The sequence below is a fragment of the Myxocyprinus asiaticus genome, chromosome 30 (assembly GCF_019703515.2).
Source record: "Myxocyprinus asiaticus isolate MX2 ecotype Aquarium Trade chromosome 30, UBuf_Myxa_2, whole genome shotgun sequence".
In the NCBI taxonomy this organism is placed as follows: domain Eukaryota; kingdom Metazoa; phylum Chordata; class Actinopteri; order Cypriniformes; family Catostomidae; genus Myxocyprinus; species Myxocyprinus asiaticus.
Window position 1 is genome coordinate 38,139,727 of NC_059373.1, and position 24,442 is coordinate 38,164,168.

General features: G+C 36.9%; 3 protein-coding genes and 1 long non-coding RNA gene across 9 annotated transcripts in view; 1 reads left to right on the forward strand and 3 right to left on the reverse strand.

Annotated features, from left to right (window-relative positions):
* On the reverse strand, positions 1-17,779 carry LOC127420720 (syntaxin-12-like). Of its 6 annotated transcripts, XM_051663225.1 has the most exons (10): positions 12,671-12,896; positions 10,788-10,962; positions 9,152-9,221; positions 8,978-9,077; positions 8,210-8,347; positions 4,320-4,363; positions 4,113-4,218; positions 3,747-3,819; positions 2,697-2,779; positions 1-1,035 (listed from the first exon to the last, which is right to left on the reverse strand). In XM_051663225.1, exons 2-10 carry the CDS (start codon positions 10,879-10,881, stop codon positions 943-945), a joined length of 801 nt encoding a protein of 266 aa, XP_051519185.1. In that variant the 5' UTR covers positions 10,882-10,962; positions 12,671-12,896; the 3' UTR covers positions 1-942. The 6 variants fall into 6 exon arrangements, 1 of the variants encoding a protein (XP_051519185.1); XR_007893858.1 differs by lacking the exons at positions 1-1,035; positions 2,697-2,779; positions 3,747-3,819; ... (3 more) ...; positions 8,978-9,077; positions 9,152-9,221 and adding exons at positions 17,418-17,537; positions 17,620-17,779 and having other exon boundaries at positions 10,902-10,962; positions 12,671-16,304; XR_007893859.1 differs by lacking the exons at positions 1-1,035; positions 2,697-2,779; positions 3,747-3,819; ... (3 more) ...; positions 8,978-9,077; positions 9,152-9,221 and adding exons at positions 13,820-16,304; positions 17,418-17,779 and having other exon boundaries at positions 10,902-10,962; positions 12,671-12,786.
* The window catches only part of LOC127420796 (uncharacterized), a 25,926-nt gene continuing 2,448 nt past the window's right edge, over positions 965-24,442 (forward strand). Inside the window, exons 1-2 of the long non-coding RNA XR_007893880.1 lie at positions 965-1,084; positions 8,859-8,895. This is a non-coding gene — a long non-coding RNA (uncharacterized LOC127420796). The remainder of the gene's footprint in view (positions 1,085-8,858; positions 8,896-24,442) is intronic.
* Positions 9,505-24,442, reverse strand: part of LOC127420745 (membrane progestin receptor alpha-B-like) — a 38,737-nt gene continuing 23,799 nt past the window's right edge. Inside the window, exon 3 of the transcript XR_007893864.1 lies at positions 9,505-9,516. The gene's annotated coding sequence lies outside the window, so the exon portion shown is untranslated. The remainder of the gene's footprint in view (positions 9,517-24,442) is intronic.
* The window catches only part of LOC127420786 (SH3 domain-binding glutamic acid-rich-like protein 3), a 7,372-nt gene continuing 5,161 nt past the window's right edge, over positions 22,232-24,442 (reverse strand). Inside the window, exon 3 of the mRNA XM_051663329.1 lies at positions 22,232-24,391. Coding sequence (XP_051519289.1) covers positions 24,326-24,391 — 66 coding nt within the window. The 3' untranslated portion in view covers positions 22,232-24,325. The remainder of the gene's footprint in view (positions 24,392-24,442) is intronic.

Below are 24,442 nucleotides of genomic sequence, written 5' to 3' on the forward strand. Positions count from 1 at the left end.
TGGTTAAGACATGTTTATTTACTCATGTACTCAAAAAGAAGTCATATAAATCATTTTTTAAAAAGAAAGACATTCATTGTTTGCATGTTTTAAAAGTACGGGTGCAATTCTTTTTACATAATTGTAATGCATTGTGCAGACTTTTCATGTTGTAATATACAAATCTGTTTCAGTCATAATAATGGTTACGAGTTCTTATACAACACATTTACAGCTATATGATCAGGGTATAATAGACCTATACATTAAACCTACGAGTTAACTACATGTACGAGGCAGTTCTGAATTGGTTCAGAGATGTTTGAAATTGAGCTTTTTGCATTAAGTATCATTGCTGCATCATATTTGAAATTCTACCACTTGTCTACTGTTATACGGTATCAACAACAAATGTTGTCAAGTTGAAATGTGCGACTGATTTTGCAGCACATCTAAGAATTTTGTCTTTAACTTATTGGAGAGTGACAAACTTGGCAACTTTAAAGGAGTTGAAATGTACAGTTCACAAGACATCTAAAACTCCCCAAAGTCAAAATTATATTACAATAACATAAGATGTAAGAAAAAACCTTTCACCCATCAAAGTGCTGTTTTCTGAAAATGAAATAACCTGCTTTTACTTAGAAATGTAAAGTAGTGTTAGTGCTAGAAATATAACACAAGAATCAAAATGAATAATCTTATATTACTTAATTCTCTTTTCCTGCCCCATTCACAAGCTCATCCTCCTTCATTGTGAATTAAAGGTCATGGGGAGAGGGACTGAGGAATGTTACATTCTGTTTAGCCACTTCAACCTCATCTACCCCTGCAAACTTACACTGATGGATCTAAAGGTGATGCGAGAGCCTTTGACCTTCCTCCCCATGTGGATGGCAATGGGTTTGTGAGCGAGAAAATACATTAAATAAAGAGAAAGAGGGGAGGGTAGACGAAGGATCTTCACTTGGAGACTTGCCAGATGATGATGCCAATGATCACGAGCACTACGGAGAGGACCAGTGCCAGGATGCACATCTTCTTACGGGACTTTTGCTACAGTGGAGAGAAGGATAGAGAATACTGAGCATCAAAAAAACAACATGTAAGCCAAATAACTTTTAGTATCTGCCATCTTGCTACACATTTCTAAATGGCTCTCTAAAATACTTAATTCTGATCAGCCAATCGTGGTATTTTGTGGCCAAATATTGTTGCATAATTGGCCGCATACCTAGGTAACCGATTTTCTACATTGCGGCGCTAGTTTCATGTCTCTCATATCATTTCATGGTCTCTTCTCACATAAAATAATTTCAGCTCAAATCAATAATTCGGCTCCATTTATTTATTACTAAGTAGAAAACGTCTTCACTACTTTATTTGGGAAGTTGTACATAAGTTTATATATTTATTTGGCAACTAGTGTAATAAGTGGAATAATGAAGTCAGCAAGTCATTATTAAGAAACTTCGTCTCATCACCCCATCTGTGTTTATATGACCTGAAAATGGCCAGATGACTGGACAACCCTTGCTAGTAGTTGTCAGTAAACCTTGATTGACAATTTATGATTCTCAAAAATGCAGCTTTCCTGAAGCACAGTAATGTTGCCCAAAGGTAGACAGTTCAATTCAATCATATATCGTGATTGTTCTACTCATTATACTTTAGATAATTGTATCAATATATTTTTTTATATGTGAATTCATATCATTTCTTGACATTGAATTAAAGGGATAGTTCAGCCAAAAATGAAAATTCTCTCATCATTTACTCACCCTCATTTACATCCCAGATGTGTGTGACTTTCTTTCTTCTGCAGAACGCAAATGAAGATTTTTAGAAGAATATTTCAGCTCTGTAGGTCCATACAATACAACAGAATGGTGACCAGACATTTGTAACTCCAAAAATCACATAAAGGCAGCATAAAAGTAATCCATAATGCTTCAGTGGTTTAATCCATGTCTTCAGAAGTGATATGATAGGTGTGCGTGAGAAACAAATCAATATTTAAGTCTTTTGTTACTATGAATCTCCACTTTCATTTTCACCATGAAATTCTTTTGTTTTTGGCTATTCACATTCTTATTCAATAGTGCATATTGTCACATAGTCCGCAGCGAGGTGAATTTATAGTTAAAAAGGACATAAATATTAATCTGTTTCTCACCCACAACTATCATATTACTTCTGAGAACATGGATTAAAACAATGGAATATTATGGATTACTTTTCTGATGCCTTTGTGCTTTTGGAATTTCACCATTCACTTGCACTGTATGGATCGACAGAGCATTTGTGTTCTGCAGAAGAAAGAAAGTCATACGCATCTGGGATGGCATGAGTGTGAGTAAATGATGAGATAATTTCTATTATTGGGTGAACTATCCCTTTAATGAGAACAAAATAAGCACAAACTCTGAAACTCAGAGCCACTTCTATGAGGTGCTGTGCTGGACAAATGATGCAAACAGTGCAAATGAGACTGAAACTGATCCTAAAGGTTCACTCTGTCCCACACATCTGCAGCAGTTTCAAACACAATCCAATTATGATTTTGTGATGCATTGCACGTATTGAATCATTAAATATGTCTCGCGATGACCAGTACTCTAGGCTTTGAAACTGTAACCAAACCTGTGTTTTTTTGCTGCTTTGACCTCCTAGTGTACATGCTCTAGTGTGTGTGTGTGTGATGCTGAAGCTCTCACCTGATAGTGAGCTGCTCTCTGGAGCTGCTCTGCTCCTCTCTCCACATGCACCTCTGCACTTTCCACATTAGCCTCTATGCTGTCTGTAAATCACATGCATTTAGAGGATTACAAGCTGCTTTAAACAATACAACCACTCAAGTTCACAGATCAAAAAACACACATTGTGTACAAGCTTCACTTTTCTGCTTTTAAACACATGCACTTCAGTAAAAGCATTACTGTGAATGCTATTTTGCTTGTTTATTTTTTATTAACTGAGGAACAAGTTTAAAGGGTTAGTTCAGCCATTTACATCCCAGATGTGTATGACTACTTCTTCTGCAGAACACAAATGAAGATTTTTAGAAGAATGTTTCAGCTATGTAGGTCCATACAAAGCAAGTGAATGAGTGCCAAAATTCTGAGCTCCAAATCCACATAAGGGCAACATAAAAGTACTCCAGACAACTCCAGTGGTTAAATCCATATCTTCTGAAGTGTTATGATGGGTGTGGGTGAGAAACAGATCAATATTTAAGTCATTTTTACCATTAATCTCCACTTTCACATTCTTCTTCTGTTTTTGGTGATTTGCATTCTTCCTGCATTTCCTTGGCAGTGAGGAGAATTTATGATAAAAAAAGGACTTAAATATTGATCTGTTTCTCACACACACCTATCATATCGTGTCCGAATACATGGATTTAACCAATGGAGTCGTATGGATTACTTTTATACTCCCTTTATGTGGATATAGGAGCTTCAAAAATTTGGCACCCATTCACTTGCATTGTATGGACCAACAGAGCTGAGATACTCTTCTAAAAATCTTCATTTGTGTTCAGCAGAAGAAAGAAAGTCATACACATCTGGGATGGCATGAGGGTGAGTAAATGATGAGAGAATTTTCATTCCTGGGTAAACTAACCCTTTAAGCTTGTCACAGATGCTGTCAAAAGAACTTCAGTTGTTTTGAGCCCAGAACATTCCTTGGAAGTTGCAGTGGTGTGGAAATCCCAGACAGATCTATCAACATATGCTGTCAGTTTATAATCAGACTGTACTCACCAATCATTTCCCCCTGATCGTGGATCATCACAGCAAGATCCTTGAAGATCTGATTCACATCTAAAATGTCTGACTGCAATCACACACAGCAGAGAACTTATAACACTCAAGCAAAACACACATCACTGCACAAATACATACAAAACTGCACTTCATGAAACAGCTAGTAACCACAATCAGAACCTGTGTACTGCATACAGAGATATTTATGATCCTTCAAGCGGTGAAATATGAAACATCTTTAACCGCCTCCCAGTACTTAAGGTGAGAAGTTAGCTTGCACATAGCCTATGTGATGCAGTAACTTTAATCTCAAACACAGCTGTTATTAGACACAAAGGAATTAGTCAAAAAAAAACAAAAAACCTCAAGTTGTTGAATGGCAGTTTCTCTTTCTTTAATGAGCTCCAGGTCTTCTTCTGTTATGGCCACATCTTCTGTCTGTGTGGTGGTCTTACCCCAGTCATCATTACTGCACACACACACACATTTGTTTACTCTGTGCTCCATTATAATCTTGCAGCATTGAATAAATGCAAACTCTTGAAAAAAAATATCTACAACTTTACTCACTTATCAAGGGACACCAGCTGTTCATCATGACCTCCATCTTCAGCCTGCAGTTCACAAAACAAAATTCCCTCAAAAATTCATACTAAAGAATATTATTCAAGGTTTCTTAACATTAAATTCAACACAAAGCACATTTTTACACCACATTTATCTTCCATAATGTCACATACAGGTGCATCTCAATAAATTAGAATGTCGTGGAAAAGTTCATTTATTTCAGTAATTCAACTCAAATTGTGAAACTCGTGTATTAAATAAATTCAATGCACACAGACTGAAGTAGTTTAAGTCTTTGGTTCTTTTAATTGTGATGATTTTGGCTCACATTTAACAAAAACCCACCAATTCACTATCTCAAAAAATTAGAATACATCATAAGACCAATAAAAAAAACATTTTTAGTGAATTGTTGGCCTTCTGGAAAGTACGTTCATTTACTGTATATGTACTCAATACTTGGTAGGGGCTCCTTTTGCTTTAATTACTGCCTCAATTCGGCGTGGCATGGAGGTGATCAGTTTGTGGCACTGCTGAGGTGGTATGGAAGCCCAGGTTTCTTTGACAGTGGCCTTCAGCTCATCTGCATTTTTTGGTCTCTTGTTTCTCATTTTCCTCTTGACAATACCCCATAGATTCTCTATGGGGTTCAGGTCTGATGAGTTTGCTGGCCAGTCAAGCACACCAACACCATGGTCATTTAACCAACTTTTGGTGCTTTTGGCAGTGTGGGCAGGTGCCAAATCCTGCTGGAAAATGAAATCAGCATCTTTAAAAAGCTGGTCAGCAGAAGGAAGCATGAAGTGCTCCAAAATTTCTTGGTAAACGGGTGCAGTGACTTTGGTTTTCAAAAAACACAATGGACCAACACCAGCAGATGACATTGCACCCCAAATCATCACAGACTGTGGAAACTTAACACTGGACTTCAAGCAACTTGGGCTATGAGCTTCTCCACCCTTCCTCCAGACTCTAGGACCTTGGTTTCCAAATGAAATACAAAACTTGCTCTCATCTGAAAAGAGGACTTTGGAACACTGGGCAACAGTCCAGTTCTTCTTCTCCTTAGCCCAGGTTAGACGCCTCTGATGTTGTCTGTGGTTCAGGAGTGGCTTAACAAGAGGAATACGACAACTGTAGCCAAATTCCTTGACATGTCTGTGTGTGGTGGCTCTTGATGCCTTGACCCCAGCCTCAGTCCATTGCTTGTGAAGTTCATCCAAATTCTTGAATCGATTTTGCTGGACAATCATAAGGCTGCGGTTCTCTCGGTTGGTTGTGCATCTTTTTCTTCAACACTTTTTCCTTCCACTCAACTTTCTGTTAACGTGCTTGGATACAGCACTCTGTGAACAGCCAGCTTCTTTGGCAATGAATGTTTGTGGCTTACCCTCCTTGTGAAGGGTGTCAATGATTGTCTTCTGGACAACTGTCAGATCAGCAGTCTTCCCCATGATTGTGTAGCCTAGTGAACCAAACTGAGAGACCATTTTGAAGGCTCAGGAAACCTTTGCAGGTGTTTTGAGTTGATTAGCTGATTGGCATGTCAAAATATTCTAATTTTTTGAGATAGTGAATTGGTGGGTTTTTGTTAAATGTGAGCCAAAATCATCACAATTAAAAGAACCAAAGACTTAAACTACTTCAGTCTGTGTGCACTGAATTTATTTAATACACGAGTTTCACAATTTGAGTTGAATTACTGAAATAAATGAACTTTTCCACGACATTCTAATTTATTGAGATGCACCTGTATTCCCAGGTGAAAGAGAACAGTGGGATTCACTGAGAGTTAATGTAGGGTTGATATTAGTGATCAGGATTTGATTGGATTGTGGATATTACGCAATTATTTTATTGATTAATGTTATTTTTGGTTACATGAGAAGACTAGTTCTTGCAGAGCCAGAGATTATAACATAATAACATTTTGATGAAAAATGATGGAAACAAATATTTTATTTAGAATAATATGCACTGATGAATCGTGCACAGTAAATGGGGTCATTTATTTTTTTACCTGAATGTTTCCTGATATTTCTCAAATGCCTAACATGCTTTTGATGCATGTGTTTTAAATTAATAGTTCACTCAAAAATTACAATTATCTCATTTCCTCACCCTCATGATATCAGAGATGTGTATGACTTTCTTTCTTCTGCAGAACACAAATGAAGATTTTTAGAAGAATATTTCAGCTCTGTAGGTCCATACAATGCAAGTGAATGGTGACCAGAACTTTGAAGTTCCAAAAAGCACAAAAAAGCAGCATAACGGTAATTCATAAGACTCCAGTGGATTAATTAATGTCTGAAGCGATATGATAGGTGTGGTTGAGAAACAGATCAATTTTTAGGTCCTTTTTTTTTTCTCCTCCTTTGACCAGTAGGTGGCAATATGCATGAAGAATGTGAATCGCCAAACACAAAAGAAGAATGTGGAAGTGAAAGTGGAAATTTACAGTAAAAAAGGACTTTAATATTGAACTGTTTCTCACCCACACTTATATCACTTCTGAAGATGAATTAAACCACTGGAGTCATATGGATTACTTTTATGTGCTTTTTGGAGCTTCAAAGTTTTGGTCACCATTCACTTGCATTGTATGGACCTACAGAGCTGAGATACTCTTCTAAAAATCTTAATTTTTGTTCTGCAAAAGAAAGACAGTCATACAAATCTGGGATGGCATGAGGGTGAGTAAATGATGAGGGAATTTTCATTTTTGGGTGAACTATCCCTTTAAGAATTGCGTTCTTAAAGGAATATTACAGGTTCAACACAAGTTAAGCTCAATCAACAACATTTGTGGCACAATGCTGATTACCACAAAAATTAATTTTGACTTGCCCCTCCTTTTTTAAAAAACAAAAAGCATAAGTCTGGGTTACAGTGAGGCACTTACAATGAAAGTGAATGGGGGGGCAACTGAAAGTTATAATACTCACTGTTTCAAAAGTATAACAACAAGACATAACCAATATGTGTGTAAACATGATTTTGGTGTGATAAAATAGCTTACTCACTTTACACTTTTCTGAGTAATGTTTTGTTGCTATGACGATGTAATGTCAACAAACCATAAATGATTGTATAAATGACGATTTAAACAACTTTACAGCTCAAATAATACATGTAATACATTTTTATAAAATGATAAGCTTCACATTTCTGCCTTTAAACCCTCCAAAAATTGGTCCCCATTCACTTCCATTGTAAGTGCCTCACTGTAACCTCAATTTTTGCTTTTTTTAAAGAAAAGAAGGGACAAGCCTAAATTAATATTTGTGGTAATCAACATTATGCCACAAATGCTGTCGATTGAGCGTAACTTGTATTAAATACCTGGAATATTTCTTTAAATAAAAAAAATAAAAAAAGCAAGTTCTCTTTTCATTCTGTCTTGGCTAAACATCTGTGTTTTGTATTAACCATATCTTAACTAGCTGAAACTACTGCTGAGAGCACTCACTTTTCAAAAAACTGAACTTTTCTCAGCGAACCTAAATATGGGTCAAAGAAAAGAGAAGTGAAGCTTGGATATAAGTGTATCTTTACTTCCCGTATGTGTGGAGAACAACTGCAGAAGAGTGAGCAACAGCATCAACTTACAACAGAATCCTTGTATACTAAAACATTAAGTCATCATTAAGAAATCTTTAAAAGAGTATTGCGTAGTTAGCTTATCAACATGCTAACATCACACACTTTTTGGAATTGTAAGCATTAGTCGTGTTTTACATGAAGAGTGCTATTTGTGTAGTGCGAATTACTATTCAGTTCAGATGCTGCCTTAGAAGGTAGCTGCATATCTTGGAAGCAAGACAGCTTATGATTGGAACGGAGCAACAGAGTAATAAGTTATTGACAAGAGATCCATAAGTGTATCTTACAGAGAGGCGAGACCCTGCTCGAGCTCTGGCCACAGACTCTTTCTCTTTCTCCGCGGCTCGACGCTGCACTGCCTGGAAGTTGTTGAGAGCAGCGGAGAAATCGTTCATGAGCCGGTCCTTCTGGATCTTCTGCTGTCTCTGTGTAGAGAAGAAAATCTAAGATTTAGATGAGACGTTACAATTTGCAACACTAGCACAGAACCACCTTCTCATTTCTTGATTTCAGTTCCTCATCCTGTATTTTAACACATTTCTCTGAAAGTTTAAAAGCAAGACCAGGGGACTGATTATTTTGTAAACATCATAAAATATATCCAGAAGTTTAGGATTTCTGATATACACTGTTCAATATCTTGTGGAACATTTAAAGGAATAGTCCACCTATCTATACAATACAAGTCAATGGGGTCTAACACATTCAAAGCTCCAAAAAGCACATAAAGGTAGCAAAAAAGTATTCCAAAATGACTAGAGTTGTTTAATCCATGTCGTCTGAAGAGACATGACCAGTTTTGGGTGATAAAACAAACCAAAAATTCTGTGAATTCCTTTGCCTTAATATGCTTTTTGGAGCTTGAAAGTTTTGGACCCCATTGACTTGCACTGTATGCACAAAAACTAATTTTATATCTTTGTTTGTGTTCCACAGGAGAAAGAAAGTCATACGAGTATGAGACGGGATAAGGGTGAGTAAATAATGAGAGAATTATCAGTTTTGGGTGAACTATTACTTTAACGAGCTGAGTGATAGATTGCACACAAACACACCTGTTCAGACAGGGAGACAGGAAGTGAGAGTGAGCCGAGGTCTTTAAGGTGTTTGTTGGTCTCCTTGGCCAGCTGGTTTGAATAGTGTTGCACCTGCTGACTGTAAACAAATCACACAGATTTTGAACAAAAGAGCACAGTGCCGGAAATAAATGAAGAGCAAAACACACTCACAGTCTTTCTCGCAGGTCACTGGTGTCTTGTTTTGTTCCCAGCTGGTTTACCATGCTCTTGATTTGAGCCGCTAAGAAAGAAAATGCAAAATTTGGGGCCCAATCCGTAAATGTTAAAATACTCACTGTTTCAAAAGTATAGCTAGAAAATGTAAACATTATATGTGTTAACATTATTTTAGTGTGATAAAATCGCTTCTTAATCATATCTGTGTAAAGTTCTATCCAATTTTACAACTTTGTTGCTATGCCACCGAAACCCTTTAATCCCAGTACTGGATCTAAATTACACTGACAAGGTTAGTAAGTGATTTTATCACACTAAACTTATGTTAACACATATAATGCTTACATCTTGTGGCTAAACTTATAGAACAGTTTGTTTTTTAACATCTATGGACTGGCCCCCATTCGCTTCCATTGTAAGTGCCTCTGTTTAATAAACAAAGGGTGAGTTGAAATACATTTTTGTGGTTATCAACATTATGCCACAAATGCAGTTGATTGAGCTCAACTTGTACTGAACTCAGAATTAGGGATGTTAATGATCAATCAAAAATCGATTAATTGTCGTTAATATTCTGCACACACCATGATAGTGTGTTAAAGTACAACATGAAAACAAGCACCGTTGATCTCCTTGTTTCATCCCAAACTACAATTACAACAGCGATCACCGGGAAAGCACGAAGGTACAGATGACGTCACACTATCACCAGAGAAGCGGTAGCCTGTGTCATACTGTGTTTACGCAGCGTGTTATGATTTGACTTAATTTCTAATAAAAAAAATATTCCAAAGATTCGAAATATCCCACGATCCACAACGTGATGTTTTAATGAACTCATATGTATACAAATGAAATATCTTAAGTATCGTAAGATATAAGTTACTACTAACAGTAATTCATTAACAGTAATTAAACAATTCCCAAATTCGAACTAAACATTGCCTAAATGTATTTAAATACATTGAACTAAGAATATTTTAAGAGGACAATGACAATACATGCATTTATTAAGTGTATTCATTTAAATTATATTTAAACAACAGGCTACATGCACATATTATTTGGAGTCCTCCACGTGCGTTTTGCAACATTAACGTTAACGATTAATTTATTGTTCATTTCCACAATGATCGATTATGAAAATGTTTGAAAATTGACATCCCTACTCAGAATATTCCTTTAAAGATTTTATATATATTATATATATATATATATACACACACACTTACACTGTATATAATTCCCAATACTGTAATACAGTAATGAAAATCATCCTGTTTGGACCCAATGAACTTAATTTATTAACATAGCATTAATGCAATTAAATTCAACAAATGCGACCATGATGTATTAATCATTTACATTATAAACAACACGTTTTCCTGTTGCATGTTTTCCATGCATGTCCATAGCAAAAACATGCACAACGCACTGCACACTAAACTTAAATATATAGAGCTTAGGGTTCATTTAAATCCACAACCCCCAAGTACGAGCCATCATAACAGTGATGCTTGCATCTAGTGCCTTATCAGGAAGCACTAATAATTCACTGCAAATGACTCGCACTTTCGGATTCCTGTAACAGAACTGAAGAGCACAGATCCACTGATTCGCAGAAACTCACTGTTCTGTGTGATCTTTTGAATGTTGGAGCTACATATTTGGATGAGACTGCCGAAGTCCTTCGGTGGGACGCGCTCTGTTCTTCCGTACGACATGACTGCTGGATACTCCGCTGGCTCTGGACAGTGTCTAAAGATAATGGGAGGGGTAGCCTTGAGCAGGAAGCGTGTCAGTGCCTGAAAATGCAGAGGACAGACAAACATTTAGTCAGAATACATACTATGCAGTTGACTTGAAGGCCTTTTTCATTATAGCTGCCTTGTATCTTTCACACAATTACTCAGAGCAGTGTGTAATGTCACCTAACAACATGCATAGTGAGGATTAGATAACCAGATATAATGTCTTGACGTTAAACAACCCAAATCACATTACTAATCTAGATACGAGTGTGCACTTTGAAGCTACAGCCCAGAACTGCATACAAATTCCATTCATTTTCAGTTACGGCAAGCTTAACCCTTGTGCGTCAATTTAAAAAAAGTCACTCAGAGGTCCTTAGAGGACAAAAATGTCTGCGTCAAAAAACTGCCATAATAATATATTATATATTAATATTATTTTCCACTTTTAATGAGTTAACTTTTTTAACCAACATCAGTCCTGATCATAACTACCAAATATTCATTCATTTTCAGGATTTTAACCCTTTAAATGCCAGTTTGTTTATATAATGCCACTGTCGTTTTTTTACATACACACAAATTTCAGTACACATATACAAAACACACTCACACATAATTGTAGCTGCATCATTTATTCAATTGGCCTGCAGTGCTCTATAATACAGCAAACAGAAAATAGGAAAAAAGCATGTATTTGCTCCATAGACTGAACATTATAAAAATGGCACCATCTGATGGAAAATATAAAAACATTTCAATTTTGAATCCAGGGCTCCGGAATGAAAGCATAATATCATAGAATTCATGATTTAATGCTTTAATGGCTCTGGGATCAAATATTGCAGTTTTAATGGGTTTCAATGGGGACATTTTTGTCCTGAAGGTCCTGAGTGTGAATATTTTGTATACACAGTGTATTATAGATGTATTACAGGAACTGAGGTTTAAATATCAAAATTCCCCAACAAATACACACCTAAGCCGTTGGCATTAACGCACCCAAAAAGACAAATGTCCCGAAGGTCGCACAAGGGTTAACATAAGAAAACATTCAATTAACACCCAACACATAAACTTCATAGAGATTCACTCAGTGTTGGCAAACTGCTTATTCATGTAACCATGTAATCAAACATACACTTTAACAGTCATCACACTCACAGGTTTAGTTTTACTAACGTCGACGGTGAATCTAGAGCACTAGTGTGATTATTTTCGGCAGGTTAAAGTCATTTACTTAAGACTGAAGACTTAAACAAGGCCATATGTTATGTGAATGCCCAGGCTAACTATATATAGAGATATTTGAGTAATATTTAATAGTCAGTTCTGTTCGTTTTACTGTTGAATACAGAACAGTGATCAAGATAAAAACACACAGTCTGAACACCGTAATGTCAATCATAACTGATCTCAGATCTGTGAATGCTAAACTCGTGAAATTCATACACTCTAACTGAAGCAAAACACCGCTGCAAAGTGCTGTTACATGGCCAGGAGGGTTCTTTATTGAATACAAAAGCCTACTTTAACCCTACAAATCAAATTAAAACTTTATCACAAACCTAAACCCGGTTAAAGCGCAAAACAGCATCCGAAAACAGCATTAGCATAAGATAAACGGACAATGTTCTTATATTAAACCCTGCATATCTAAACTCGTCTAAGATCTAGAACTGATCTAACGATCGTACCGGGTATATAATCATTTAGTCAGCGTGTTTTGTTTTATTCTGGTAAAAAAATATGATGGACTTACTTGAACTCAGGGCCGCTCCTTGCACGGGACTTCCGGTCTGATGCACTTTGTGCTTCCGGTAAGGGGCAGAGCCCTAATGAGCACGTGACTGTTCACCAGCGTACAGGGGAAAAACACTTACAATAAAATGTGATATAAGAAAATAAAAACTGAGTAAATGATCTGAACACATATGAAATGTTAAATGAGTGACTGGTGTATACTGAAATTATTACAAGTTCATTCTGTTACCAAAGTTACTGCAAAAAAAAAAAAATAAATAAATAAATATTTTGTTGAATCCATTAGATGAGAGTTTATCAATGACTACAAACAAACATCTGGTCTTGTAATCCAGGCAGTATGTGGTTTGATGTTGTCCTGCTTGAAAAAAAAAAAAAAAAAAAAAACCTCTTCTGAACGTGTGTTATCGACGATCCCTCAGACGTCACTGTCTTAAAAACCGTCATTTGTCAGTAATGGATATCATGACATGGGCTTGGGAAAACTTCGGTAAACTTTTATCAATAAATACCGTTCGCTGCTGCATCCACAGATGCAAGTTAAGGCTTTACTATGAAAAGCAGAAGCCATACATCAACACTGTCCAGAAGCGCTGCTGACTTCTCTGGGCTCATTCTCATCCGAGATGGAAAGAAGAACAGTGGAATTGTGTTTTGTGGTCAGACAAGTTCACATTTTAAACAGTCTTTGGAAAACACAGCCTTCGTGTTCTCCGGGCCAAAGAGCTTGGAAAATTACCATCCAAGCTCTTATCAGTGTCAGGTGCAAAAGCCAGTGCCTGTCATGGTATGAGGGTGTGTCTGTGCACATGACACGAGTAACCTGTACATCTTTGAGAGCACTATTAATGCAGAAAGATTTGAACACATTTTGGAGCAACATATGCCAACATTCCTGGAGAAGATGCCATCTTCTCCAGGAATGTTGGTTCTAGGTTGACTCTTTCAGACCCGCTTTATATTAGGTGGCCTTAACTACTATGTACTTAACCATTTGATACAATGTACTTATAATGTACATACATGTTGTTGCATTGTAGTTACATTTAAAATACCTGCATTTTCCAGTAGATCAACGTCAAACCACATACTGCCCGGATTACAAGTGCATGACTGTGTAAGCAGAGAGACCGGGTGCTAGACTGACCTGCTTGCAGTCCTGACCTGTCTCCAATTGAGAATGTGTGGGCATTATGAAGCGCACAATACGGCAACAAAGACCACAATTGTGCAGCTGAACACCTGCATAATGGATGAATGAGGGAAAATTCTGCTTGCTAAATTTAACAAACTTGTGTCTTCAGTGCCTAAACACTTAATAAGTGTTAGAAGAAATGGTGATGTTACACAGTGGTAAACACTCGACTGTACAAACTTTTTTGAAGCGTGTCGCAATCATCTGATTTGAAAATAGTGTATATTTAAAAAACAACAACAACAAAAAAACAAAAAAAAACAGAAGAAATTATCAAAGTAAAACATCAAATAATGTGTTGTTGTGCTTTCAATACAGCACAGGGTGAATGTCATTTACAAATCACTCCTATTTGTTTTGAATTTTTTCAGAATTGGGGTTGTCAATTGTATTCAGACTTGTCCCAAATTTTAGTAAAAGGGTTGCAAAAATGGCAAACCTGATGTCAAATAAATTGAAAACACCACAGCTCATATAATATTTGCAGAAGTTCAACCTCTAAGAACAACAAACAAAATGTTCTGTTGGCTAAGCACATCCTTTCAGGACTATTGTTGAAAAGGGGGAAACAACATGTTTCAGGTTCTGTTTTGTAGACAGACAGACAGACAGACAAACAGACAGATAGATAGATAGATAGATAGATAGATAGGTAGAAAGACAGAAAGACAGACAGATAGATAGATAGACAGACAGACAGACAGATAGATGATAGATGGATGGACAGACAGACAGACAGACAGACAGACAGATAGATAGATGGATGGATGGATGGATGGATGGATGGATGGATGGATTGACGGAAGGACGGATGGACAGACAGACAGACAGAAAGATAGATAGATGATAGACTGATGGACAGACGGACAGACAGATGGACGGACGGACGGACGGACGGACGGACAGACAGACAGATAGATAGATAGATAGATAGATAGATAGATGGATGGATGGATGGATGGATTGACAGAAGGACGGACGGACGGACAGACAGACAGACAGAAAGATAGATAGATGATAGACTGATGGACAGACGGACGGACAGACAGACAGACAGACAGACAGATAGATAGACAGATAGATGGATGGATGGATTGACGGAAGGACGGACGGACAGACAGACAGACAGAAAGATAGATAGATGATATACTGATGGACAGACGGACAGACAGACAGACGGACGGACGGACGGACGGACGGACGGACGGACGGACGGACGGACGGACGGACGGACGGACGGACGGACAGACAGACAGACAGATATATAGATAGATAGATAGATAGATAGATAGATAGATGGATGGATGGATGGATGTATTGACAGAAGGACGGACGGATGGACAGACAGACAGACAGAAAGATAGATAGACGATAGACTGATGGACAGACGGACGGACAGACAGACAGACAGACAGACAGACAGACAGATAGATAGATGGATGGATGGATTGACGGAAGGACGGACGGACAGACAGACAGAAAGATAGATAGATGATAGACTGATGGACAGACGGACGGACAGACGGACGGACGGACGGACGGACAGACAGACAGACAGACAGACAGATAGATAGATAGACAGACAGACAGACAGACAGACAGACAGACAGATAGAAGATAGATGGATGGATGGATGGATGGATGGATGGACAGACAGATAGATAGATAGATAGATAGATAGATAGATGGATGGATGGATGGATGGATTGACGGAAGGACGGACGGACAGACAGGCAGACAGAAAGATAAATAGATGATAGACTGATGGACAGACGGACGGACGGACGGACGGACGGATAGATAGCTAGCTAGATAGACAGACAGACAGACAGATAGATGATAGATGGATGGATGGATGGATTGATGGATTGACGGAAGGACAGACGGACAGACAGACAGACAGAAAGATAGATAGATTATAGACTGATGGACAGACGGACGGACGGACGGACGGATGAACAGACAGACAGATAGATAGAAAATTGAGAAAAAAGTCATATTTATTTAAACTGAAACTTTTTTTAACTTAAATTTACTGATTGTTTACTGTAAGTATCCCATAAAAAGAACACAAGCAAAATACTGACAAAGAGAATTATTGGAAAACAGAATCACTGAATTTATCCACTTCTAGAAACAAGACAAATAACTGATATACATCACTGCTTAAGCTGCATTCTTTAAAGAAGAAAAAAGTCAAATAATTTTTCTATATTTAATGAATCTTAACAATGAACTTTTTTAATAACTGGCGCTTTGCAATTCATCTTCTCATACTGATAAATCGGCTCTGGCAGGTTACACGTAACACTACAGGTGACCCCGTGCCATGACTCTGGAGGCTGGAAGACGCATCCAATCAGAGCACTGTACAGTTCTTCACTCTGGTCCATAAATCTCTCATTGGCCTCTGGCACATTTATCTCACAGTCTGGGTCTGCAAGACAGAGAAACGATGTACAGGTGTTCCAGTAATGGAAGATAACTTGTTTAGTGCAATTAAGGCTTATTCACAATGTACAATGTATAAATAATGAGGCCAGAAATCATTACATCACATTACTCCTCAAATCTAATACACAAAAAAAGACTTACACTTAAGTATATCATTTCCATCTCTTCATCTCTTAATCATACTTCGGTGAGTAAGATTAAGCATTTATAAATAAAATTCTTTACTATTTATTGTTATTATTTGTTTATGTCTTTGAGCATGTCCTGCAAGACAGTGCTCTAATAAAATCCCATCTATCTGTGGGACGTCCTGAGAATAATACATGTAGCTGTAATCATAGTTCCAGTCATATGTAGTAGAATGGCTGGGGTATTGTGTGTAATAGTACTGCTTCAGATACAAGTTATGACTGTTGTGGCTTTCTGCAGACAGTTGCCCATTTTGGTTCTAGGTCGACTCTTTCGGACTCACTTTATATTAGGTGGCCTTAACTACTATGTACTTAACCATTTGATACAATGTACTTATTATGTACATACATGTTGTTGCATTGTAATTACATTTAAAGTACTTCCATTTAATTACATTTGTAGTTACACTGTTAACTTTACCCTAACACAATCCTTACCCCAAAACCTAAATCTAACCCCTAATCCTAACCCTAACCCTACCCTTATTCCTAAACCTACCCGTACCTCAACCTCAGTAACAGCAAATGTGGGAAGTTCGCAGAACAACATGTTGTTACACAGTAAATACATAGTCTTGTATGTATTTAATGTTAGTACATAGTAGTTAAGGCCACCTAAAATAAAGTGTGACAACTCTTTCTTCTTCCTAGAGATTACATGTAGAATTAGATACATTATATGTCAGTTTTGTAATGCCACTATGAGATACAAAGTACTTGCGTTGTTGCATCCTAACTATACACTTTCTGACATAGTCAAAACAAGAAAATACAATGTTAAATAGAAAAATAGAAGTACTATTACTATGTGGACTATGTACTTCTTTCTGGGTACATTTTATTGGAGCTGTGGTCACTCAATAACAGTGGAAAAATCCACCTCCAAACTCACACAATTTACTCACAGTTTGATTGTTGCCAGACTGAGGAGTAAAGGTTTCTTCCCAAGTCCAGAAGCACCCTGTCGGTCTGCCAAAGCTCGTCTCTGATCTCTCTCACTCTCAAAACTCACAAACCCGCAGCACCTACAACCAGCAGAGTCAGCATTTACAGAGGGAAATGTATGCAATTGAAGAGCTGAACACAGGAAGCCAGTTGTCAGGTCACCGTTTGAGTATCCACTGCTGTCCAGAATGATAGTCCCACTGCAGCAGGATGAGAAATGATAATGAAAGAACTCGTACAACATGCTGTCTTCCACGTCTGGAGTGAGATCCGATACGAAGAGAGTGAAAGGAGAAATGCAGGAGACAGCAGTGACCATGAATTAAACATGTACAGTAATAGGTTTCTTTCTTGCTTGCTTGCTTTTTTCCTCTTGCTTTCTGTTTGTCTTTCTTTCTCACCCTCCCTCCCATCCATTGATCTATTCTGAAATGATCACATCTATAGTGCTTCAATAAACCTAATTGCATTCAGGTTATTTTGCATCAACTCAACCATCTGTTCTGGGCTAAAAAATATTTTTATTTATTTTTAGGTGAAAGATATAAATAAATGATGATGAAAGCCAAATATAAAATTTCATGGATCCATATTTAATGAGTAATTCATTATTTTTAGAGGGGGGCCAAAATGACAATTTTTTAAATGTTTTTATCAACGTTTTTATGCTGTTTTTCCAAAGTTGGAGTGCCTATAACTCCAGAAGAATTAAAGATATTTTAATATCCTTTAGAGGGTTCAACCAAAAATGAAAATTCTCTCATTTACTCACACTCATGATATCCCAGGTGTGTATGACTTTCTTTCTTCAGCAAAACAACTTTGAAGAAAAATATATCTTAGCTCAGTAGGTCCATAAAATGCAAGTGGATGGTGATCAGACCTTTGAAGCCCCAAAAATCACAGACAGTCAGCATAAACGTCATTGATACTACTCCTGCTGTTAAATTAATGTCTTCTAAAGTGAAACGATCACTTTGGTGCGAAAAAAGATCAATATTCAAGTACTTTGTAACTATAAACCATCGCTTCTGGTCAGCAGCGGTATGAACGCTGACATCACAAGAGGGCTGAGATCAAGTGGTCTCTTGTGTGATGTATTCGCGTTGCCATGTTACGGACGTAATCTCACGTTCTCCACTCGGTTGAGACATCCAGTATAAGCACATAAATGCACCATTGTGAGTAAAGAAACAGATACAAATCAGATCTAAACCAAAACCAATGAGGCTTCTGTACAGCGTTCCTCCTTCTTAGTTGTAAACAGCACCGATCTTCCATGTGTGTCGCACGTGCTTCAGTTCTCAAGTGAACGTGCCAATGCAATTATGTCACACGCGCATACTGCTGCTGACTGGAAGCAATGGTTTCTAGATAAAAAGTATTTAACTATTGGTCTTTTTCACGCCAAAAATGATTGTCTCGCTTTATAAGACATTAATTGGACCGCCAGAGTTGTACCGATGACGTTTATGCTGACTGTCTGTAATTTTTGGAGCTTCAAAAGGTCTGATCACCATCCGCTTGCATTTTAAGGACCTACTGAGCTATTTTTCTGTTTTTCTTCAAATGTGTCCTAGTGAAGAAAGAAAGTCCTTCACACCTGGGATGGCATGAGGTTGAGTAAATGATGAGAAAATTGTCATTTTTGGGTGAACTATCCCTTTAAGATTCTAGTTCAGAACAAACTTATCTTTTTATTTCTTCACATTTAAGGCCCTATATGGTTAAATCCCTGAGATATTGGGCTCTCAATGTGGCTCCATGCGTAGAATTATTACATTTTACCCATTATTAATGGACAAAGCAAATGTGGGTCACATGGTATGATGCTAGTTTTTTTGTTCAAGCAAATAAAGTTCTGGAGTCCAAATAATGCTGAAATTAGAAATGTACCTTTATTTATTCATATAAAAACAATAATGTCAAAATCTTGATTTTTGAGAGTACATAAATACACAATTATTAAGAATAAGTGACACATGGGGCTCTTCATTTAGAGCAATACCTAGGCTATATCTCATTTTGGGATTTAAGAGGTGTACATCTGCAAAGCTCTGGAATGCATCAGTACTGATTTAGTAACAACAACAACAACACATTTCTGGACATATTTTTCCTATTTTTGGACACCATTTGCATGTAATGCAACAAGAGGTGTTTAACTCAACTGATTTTAGTAACAGACCTACCTATCTCTGAGTAAAAATAAAAATAATGACACTGCCACCATACAAAATATATTTTTTTGACCTGTAGTTTTGCTCCAAAATCATAGGAAATTGTCGTTTTGATCCTCCTCTACAAAATAGTGGATTACTCCACTATTGATCCATTGCATTCAAAATTTTAGCTTTCATCATCATTTAGGTTTAACTTTCTTCAGAAAAAGTATAAATAAAATGTAAAAAATTCAGAAGTTTCTCAAATTTGGTTGATTTGACATGGAACAAACCATTCTCATTACTCATATATCATATAAGGAATGTTTGACATCTAAGGAATATGAAAAAAAAAAAAAAAAACTTTAAACATGGTTCATGGATTTCTCACCGGCTTTCCCAGTGTTTCCCGTAATTGGCACGACTCAGCTTGAACCTCTTAGGCTGTAAAATATCACAATGTACTGTAATTTAGAGTGACATTATGTTAGTAAAGCATAGCTTTCTTCACAGTTCTAGAATCATGTTTGCAGACAGTTGAAACTTTCTTTAATATTTTGTTCATATCTTGGCTCGATACTTCCTGCATATTTAAGTGTTGTTTATGTCTCCATATACTTATAGAGTGAGACATTTATGATATTAATAGATTGTAAAGCACTTCACCCTGTTATTTTGTCTCGGATCAGTCTGACTTTCAGCATTGTTTCTCCCATGAGTGCAAAAGCTCTGCAGATGAACTCTTCATTAGTGTAGGGCTCCAACTATCAATACACAAACCACATACTTACCGCCAGACACTGATACTGACATGTGCCATATCAGCATTGTAAAATTTCATTGAAAAGGTCCTAGTACAAAAATGGATATAAACAAATGAATGAGTACATGAGTGTATCTGCAACTCACACTGCCCATCCACAGGCTGCTCATTATACATTCATGTGTTCTCTGGATTTATTTGAGTTTATTGCTGTTTCACTGAGCTTCTTTTATCGTTGAAATATTTAATGCTGAAGATATGTAATTTCCAACATGTCGCGTTTTCAATAATGTTAAGACAGATTGAGAGACTAAAAGCACGTGTCAGTAAACAGAAAAGTCTTGCTGTTCAACAGCGCCAACATGAGGAGAGAATCAGTATTGAATCAACGTTGTTTACAGTGAAATGATACCATTTAGATTTTTATGAATGGCCTGTACAGTTCTACTTTCGAATGCAACTTCGAATGAAGACCATTTTAAACTGAAATATGTTGGCTTAAAAATAACTGCTCAGTGATCTGAGATCCTTCGATTTCTCCTTGAACTTTTACCGCTAAAACCCATTAAAGGGAAAGTTCACCCAAGAATTGAAATTCTCTCATCATTACCCACTCTCATACCATCCCAGATGTGTATGACTTTCTTTCTTCTGTTGAACACAAATGAAGATTTTTAGAAAAATATCTCAGCTCTGTAGGTCCATACAATGCAAGTGAATGGTGACCAGAACTTTGAATCTCCAAAAAGCACATAAAAGGAGCATAAAAGTAATCCATAAAACTTCAGTGGTTTAATCCATGTCTTCAGAAGCAATCCAATCAGATTAGGGGCGAGAAACAGACTAAAATGTAACTCCTTATTTGCTATACATCTTGCCATTTCAGTCTATAGCCACGATTGAGATTTCAAGCTCAATTACACTTCCTAGTGCTTGACGTATTGTGCTAGACGGCACTATTGGAAGTGTAATCAGGCTTGAAATAATGATCGCCACGGAGACTGCAGATGCCATGATTTATAGTGAAAAATTTGTTATATTTTGGTCTGTTCTCACCAAAAACCAACTGGATAAAGTCGATAATCCTATTAAATTATAAATATATAAGATAGATGTAAGCCTGAGAAATTCAGCCTGAATCCGTAAAAGTGCTGTTTGAAAGTTGATATTACAGAAGGAGATTGCTTTATTACTCACTGAGATTTTTCATATTTGGACACTATTGTAAATAGTAATTGGAAAAGTCACAAATCAACAAAAAGTCCTGTGTTCAACTGCTGTAGAACAGATGTGTAAATCATTATTGTAAAACAGTCTGTATGAAATTACTTTCAGGTAAAAATGTCCATAAAACACTTGAAAAGAAATGACTATTGATGACATAATAAATAAATACATTTATAATGACTATAAATTTGTACAGTTTTTAGTTACATAGTTACTTTAAATTTCCACAAAGCCTTTTATGGGGGGGTTATGTGTATTTAACATCCATTCTAGTGATTTGAAACAGCTTTCTTCATGTAGCTCCATTGAGAGAGCACAAGTGAGAGTGTCTATGAATTATTAACTACAGCTGCCTGATCATGTATCAATGCCCTACCTGCATGTTCAGGTTCAAAGATTATATGCAAAATACAAGCACCTCATTGAGAATACAGTTACAACACTGCAGTCAACATGTTAATGCATTACTCAAACTTGACCAGTCAGACTAATGAGCACTGCCTGTATGTCTTCAGTCACACAGGACTCTCTCCATGTCTACGAAATCATCACAATACAAATATTTTCATGATTGAATCTAAGACAATTTGCAATATTATTGGAGGAAAAAAAAAAGAATAGATCTTTTTCCTTTTGCACTTTTATTGGACCCATACATTACAATTTCACAATCTTCTTGGAAGACAACAGCATTTCTTTCCATAATTATCGATCTTTTAATTTGGCCAAAATAGGCCGTTGGTCCAAAAGCAAAGCAGTACAGCACAAAGAGACCACAAGATATCGTCACAAACAATAATGACAGAGGCAGATCACAATAATTTCATGAACCAGCTGTCGGTCCAGCCCATTGTGACATTTACTGTAATTCTGACACTTGAGTTAGAAGATTTAAGACTAACTGGAGCAGCAAACAACAGGGATGCCAGATTACGTCAAAACACGGGACCGTGATTCACAACAACATTGTAAGACTGTGCCAAGTATATAAATTAAGTACCAGTTTGACCAAACATAATGTGTCAGAGGATAAGCTGCTTACATTTCATTGCTACAACCTTAAATAAACTCCATTTAATGGCAGTAGACGCATGATGGATTATGAGTTTGTAATTTACGCCGTATGGGACGATTTAGCTACTGCAAGATGAACTTTGCGGTTGCGGCAGAAATACTGAGCTAATCAAAAGTTCAGGCAAAGTTGATATTGACCACGGAAACACCAATATTTAGTGCATTACCAGAATAAAGTGAGATGAAAATCTGTGGTGTAACAGGAATGTGTTGGAGTAGGTTACTCTCATACTCCTCCACATTCTGCTCTTAAGACTTTTGGGTGAATCTCATGAAATTTGTCAAGATCAGGTCTGGGTCACATTTCACCCCAAAATCAAAAGAAGGATATAAGTTCTACTTTGCATGAAGAAAATGAAGCCTGTTTTTAGAACCATTATGATTTTTGGCGTTTTCCTGCAAATTCTCATTACCGTGATGCAAAAAAAAAAAAAAAATCAATTTTGTTCTCATTTCTGTACCGCAAGGTGTGTTCATTAAATTCTTCATTTATATATCATGTTGCATCTTTTGCACTGATTTGAATTTATGCTGATATATATGTAAAAAAAACTAAAACAGTATTTTTTTCTGAAATCCATTAAAAAATACTTTATTACAGTAATGAATCATCATCAAAAATAATGTAAATTACCCAAAAACGTCTAGTAATTACAATTTCAGGGGAAATGTGCTGCATTGTCATAAAAAATAATGCACAAAATGCAAAAACTCTTAATGGTCCTAAAATAGAACTAATTTTCTTTATGCAAAATATGGTCTCGTATGTTATTTCTTTTGATTTTGGGGTAAAATGTGACCCGAACACTAAATTCACCCATCAAAAATGAAGATTTTTAGGTGTGCAGATGCTGTAGACTTTTGAAAAATGAAATATCCCCATGTGGAAAACACATTTGTGCAAAAAATGTATTGGCACATTTTAACGCAACGGAACGCTTTTCAATCACTGAATTTGGAAATGTTAAGTGGAAACGCTCCCAGACAGCATACCGGTGGCTTGAAACCTGCTAAACGATAAAATACAATGCAGTGTGTGAGATGTTAAATCCAAAACAGCTGGTTCACATGTTGGAAATTATAGGCCAGTGTTTTTAAAGTACCAACACACAATAAATCTCAGCCCACTTACAATTAACCATTTCCAAATGATTTATCAGTACTACGTGGGAATAAAATGGCCATCAAAATATCTACAGAAGTCAACAAACTGATTACATTTGTACAAAATTATTCTTGTGATTCTTGAATATGGATTAGTTCAATCTGGAATAAACAAGAGGTTGTGGCCCAGTTTAGTTGACCTAATTACTTCACATCCAAGCACTCTGATCCAAACAAGATTAAGACAAATTAGTGGCATTTATGCGTCAGAGGCGCAAGACCCAAAGAGGACACAAGACAGAAAAAGCATGGGAGAAATAAAACAAAAGCACAAGAGTTACTGTGTCTGAAATAGGGTGGCATAGAGTGCTTTTTTTGTTGTTTGGTTTTGGCATGTGGCGTGGCATGGCATGGCATTGAGACAAGGGAAGGTAGGCACCGCCAGCGGAGCAGAGACAGGTACAGGCAGGCCTCCCTTTGGGAATGTGGACATGGACTGGGAAGGGAAGAGGGGGTTGGATGCTACCAGGTTTGGCTCTCATGCAATCTTCAGAAACTGTTCCACTGTGTCTGCCTCCACTGCCTCTGAAAACATGTCATAGTTCTGAAAAAAAGAAAAACAAACACACAATCAGTATTAGTTACAATAAGAGTA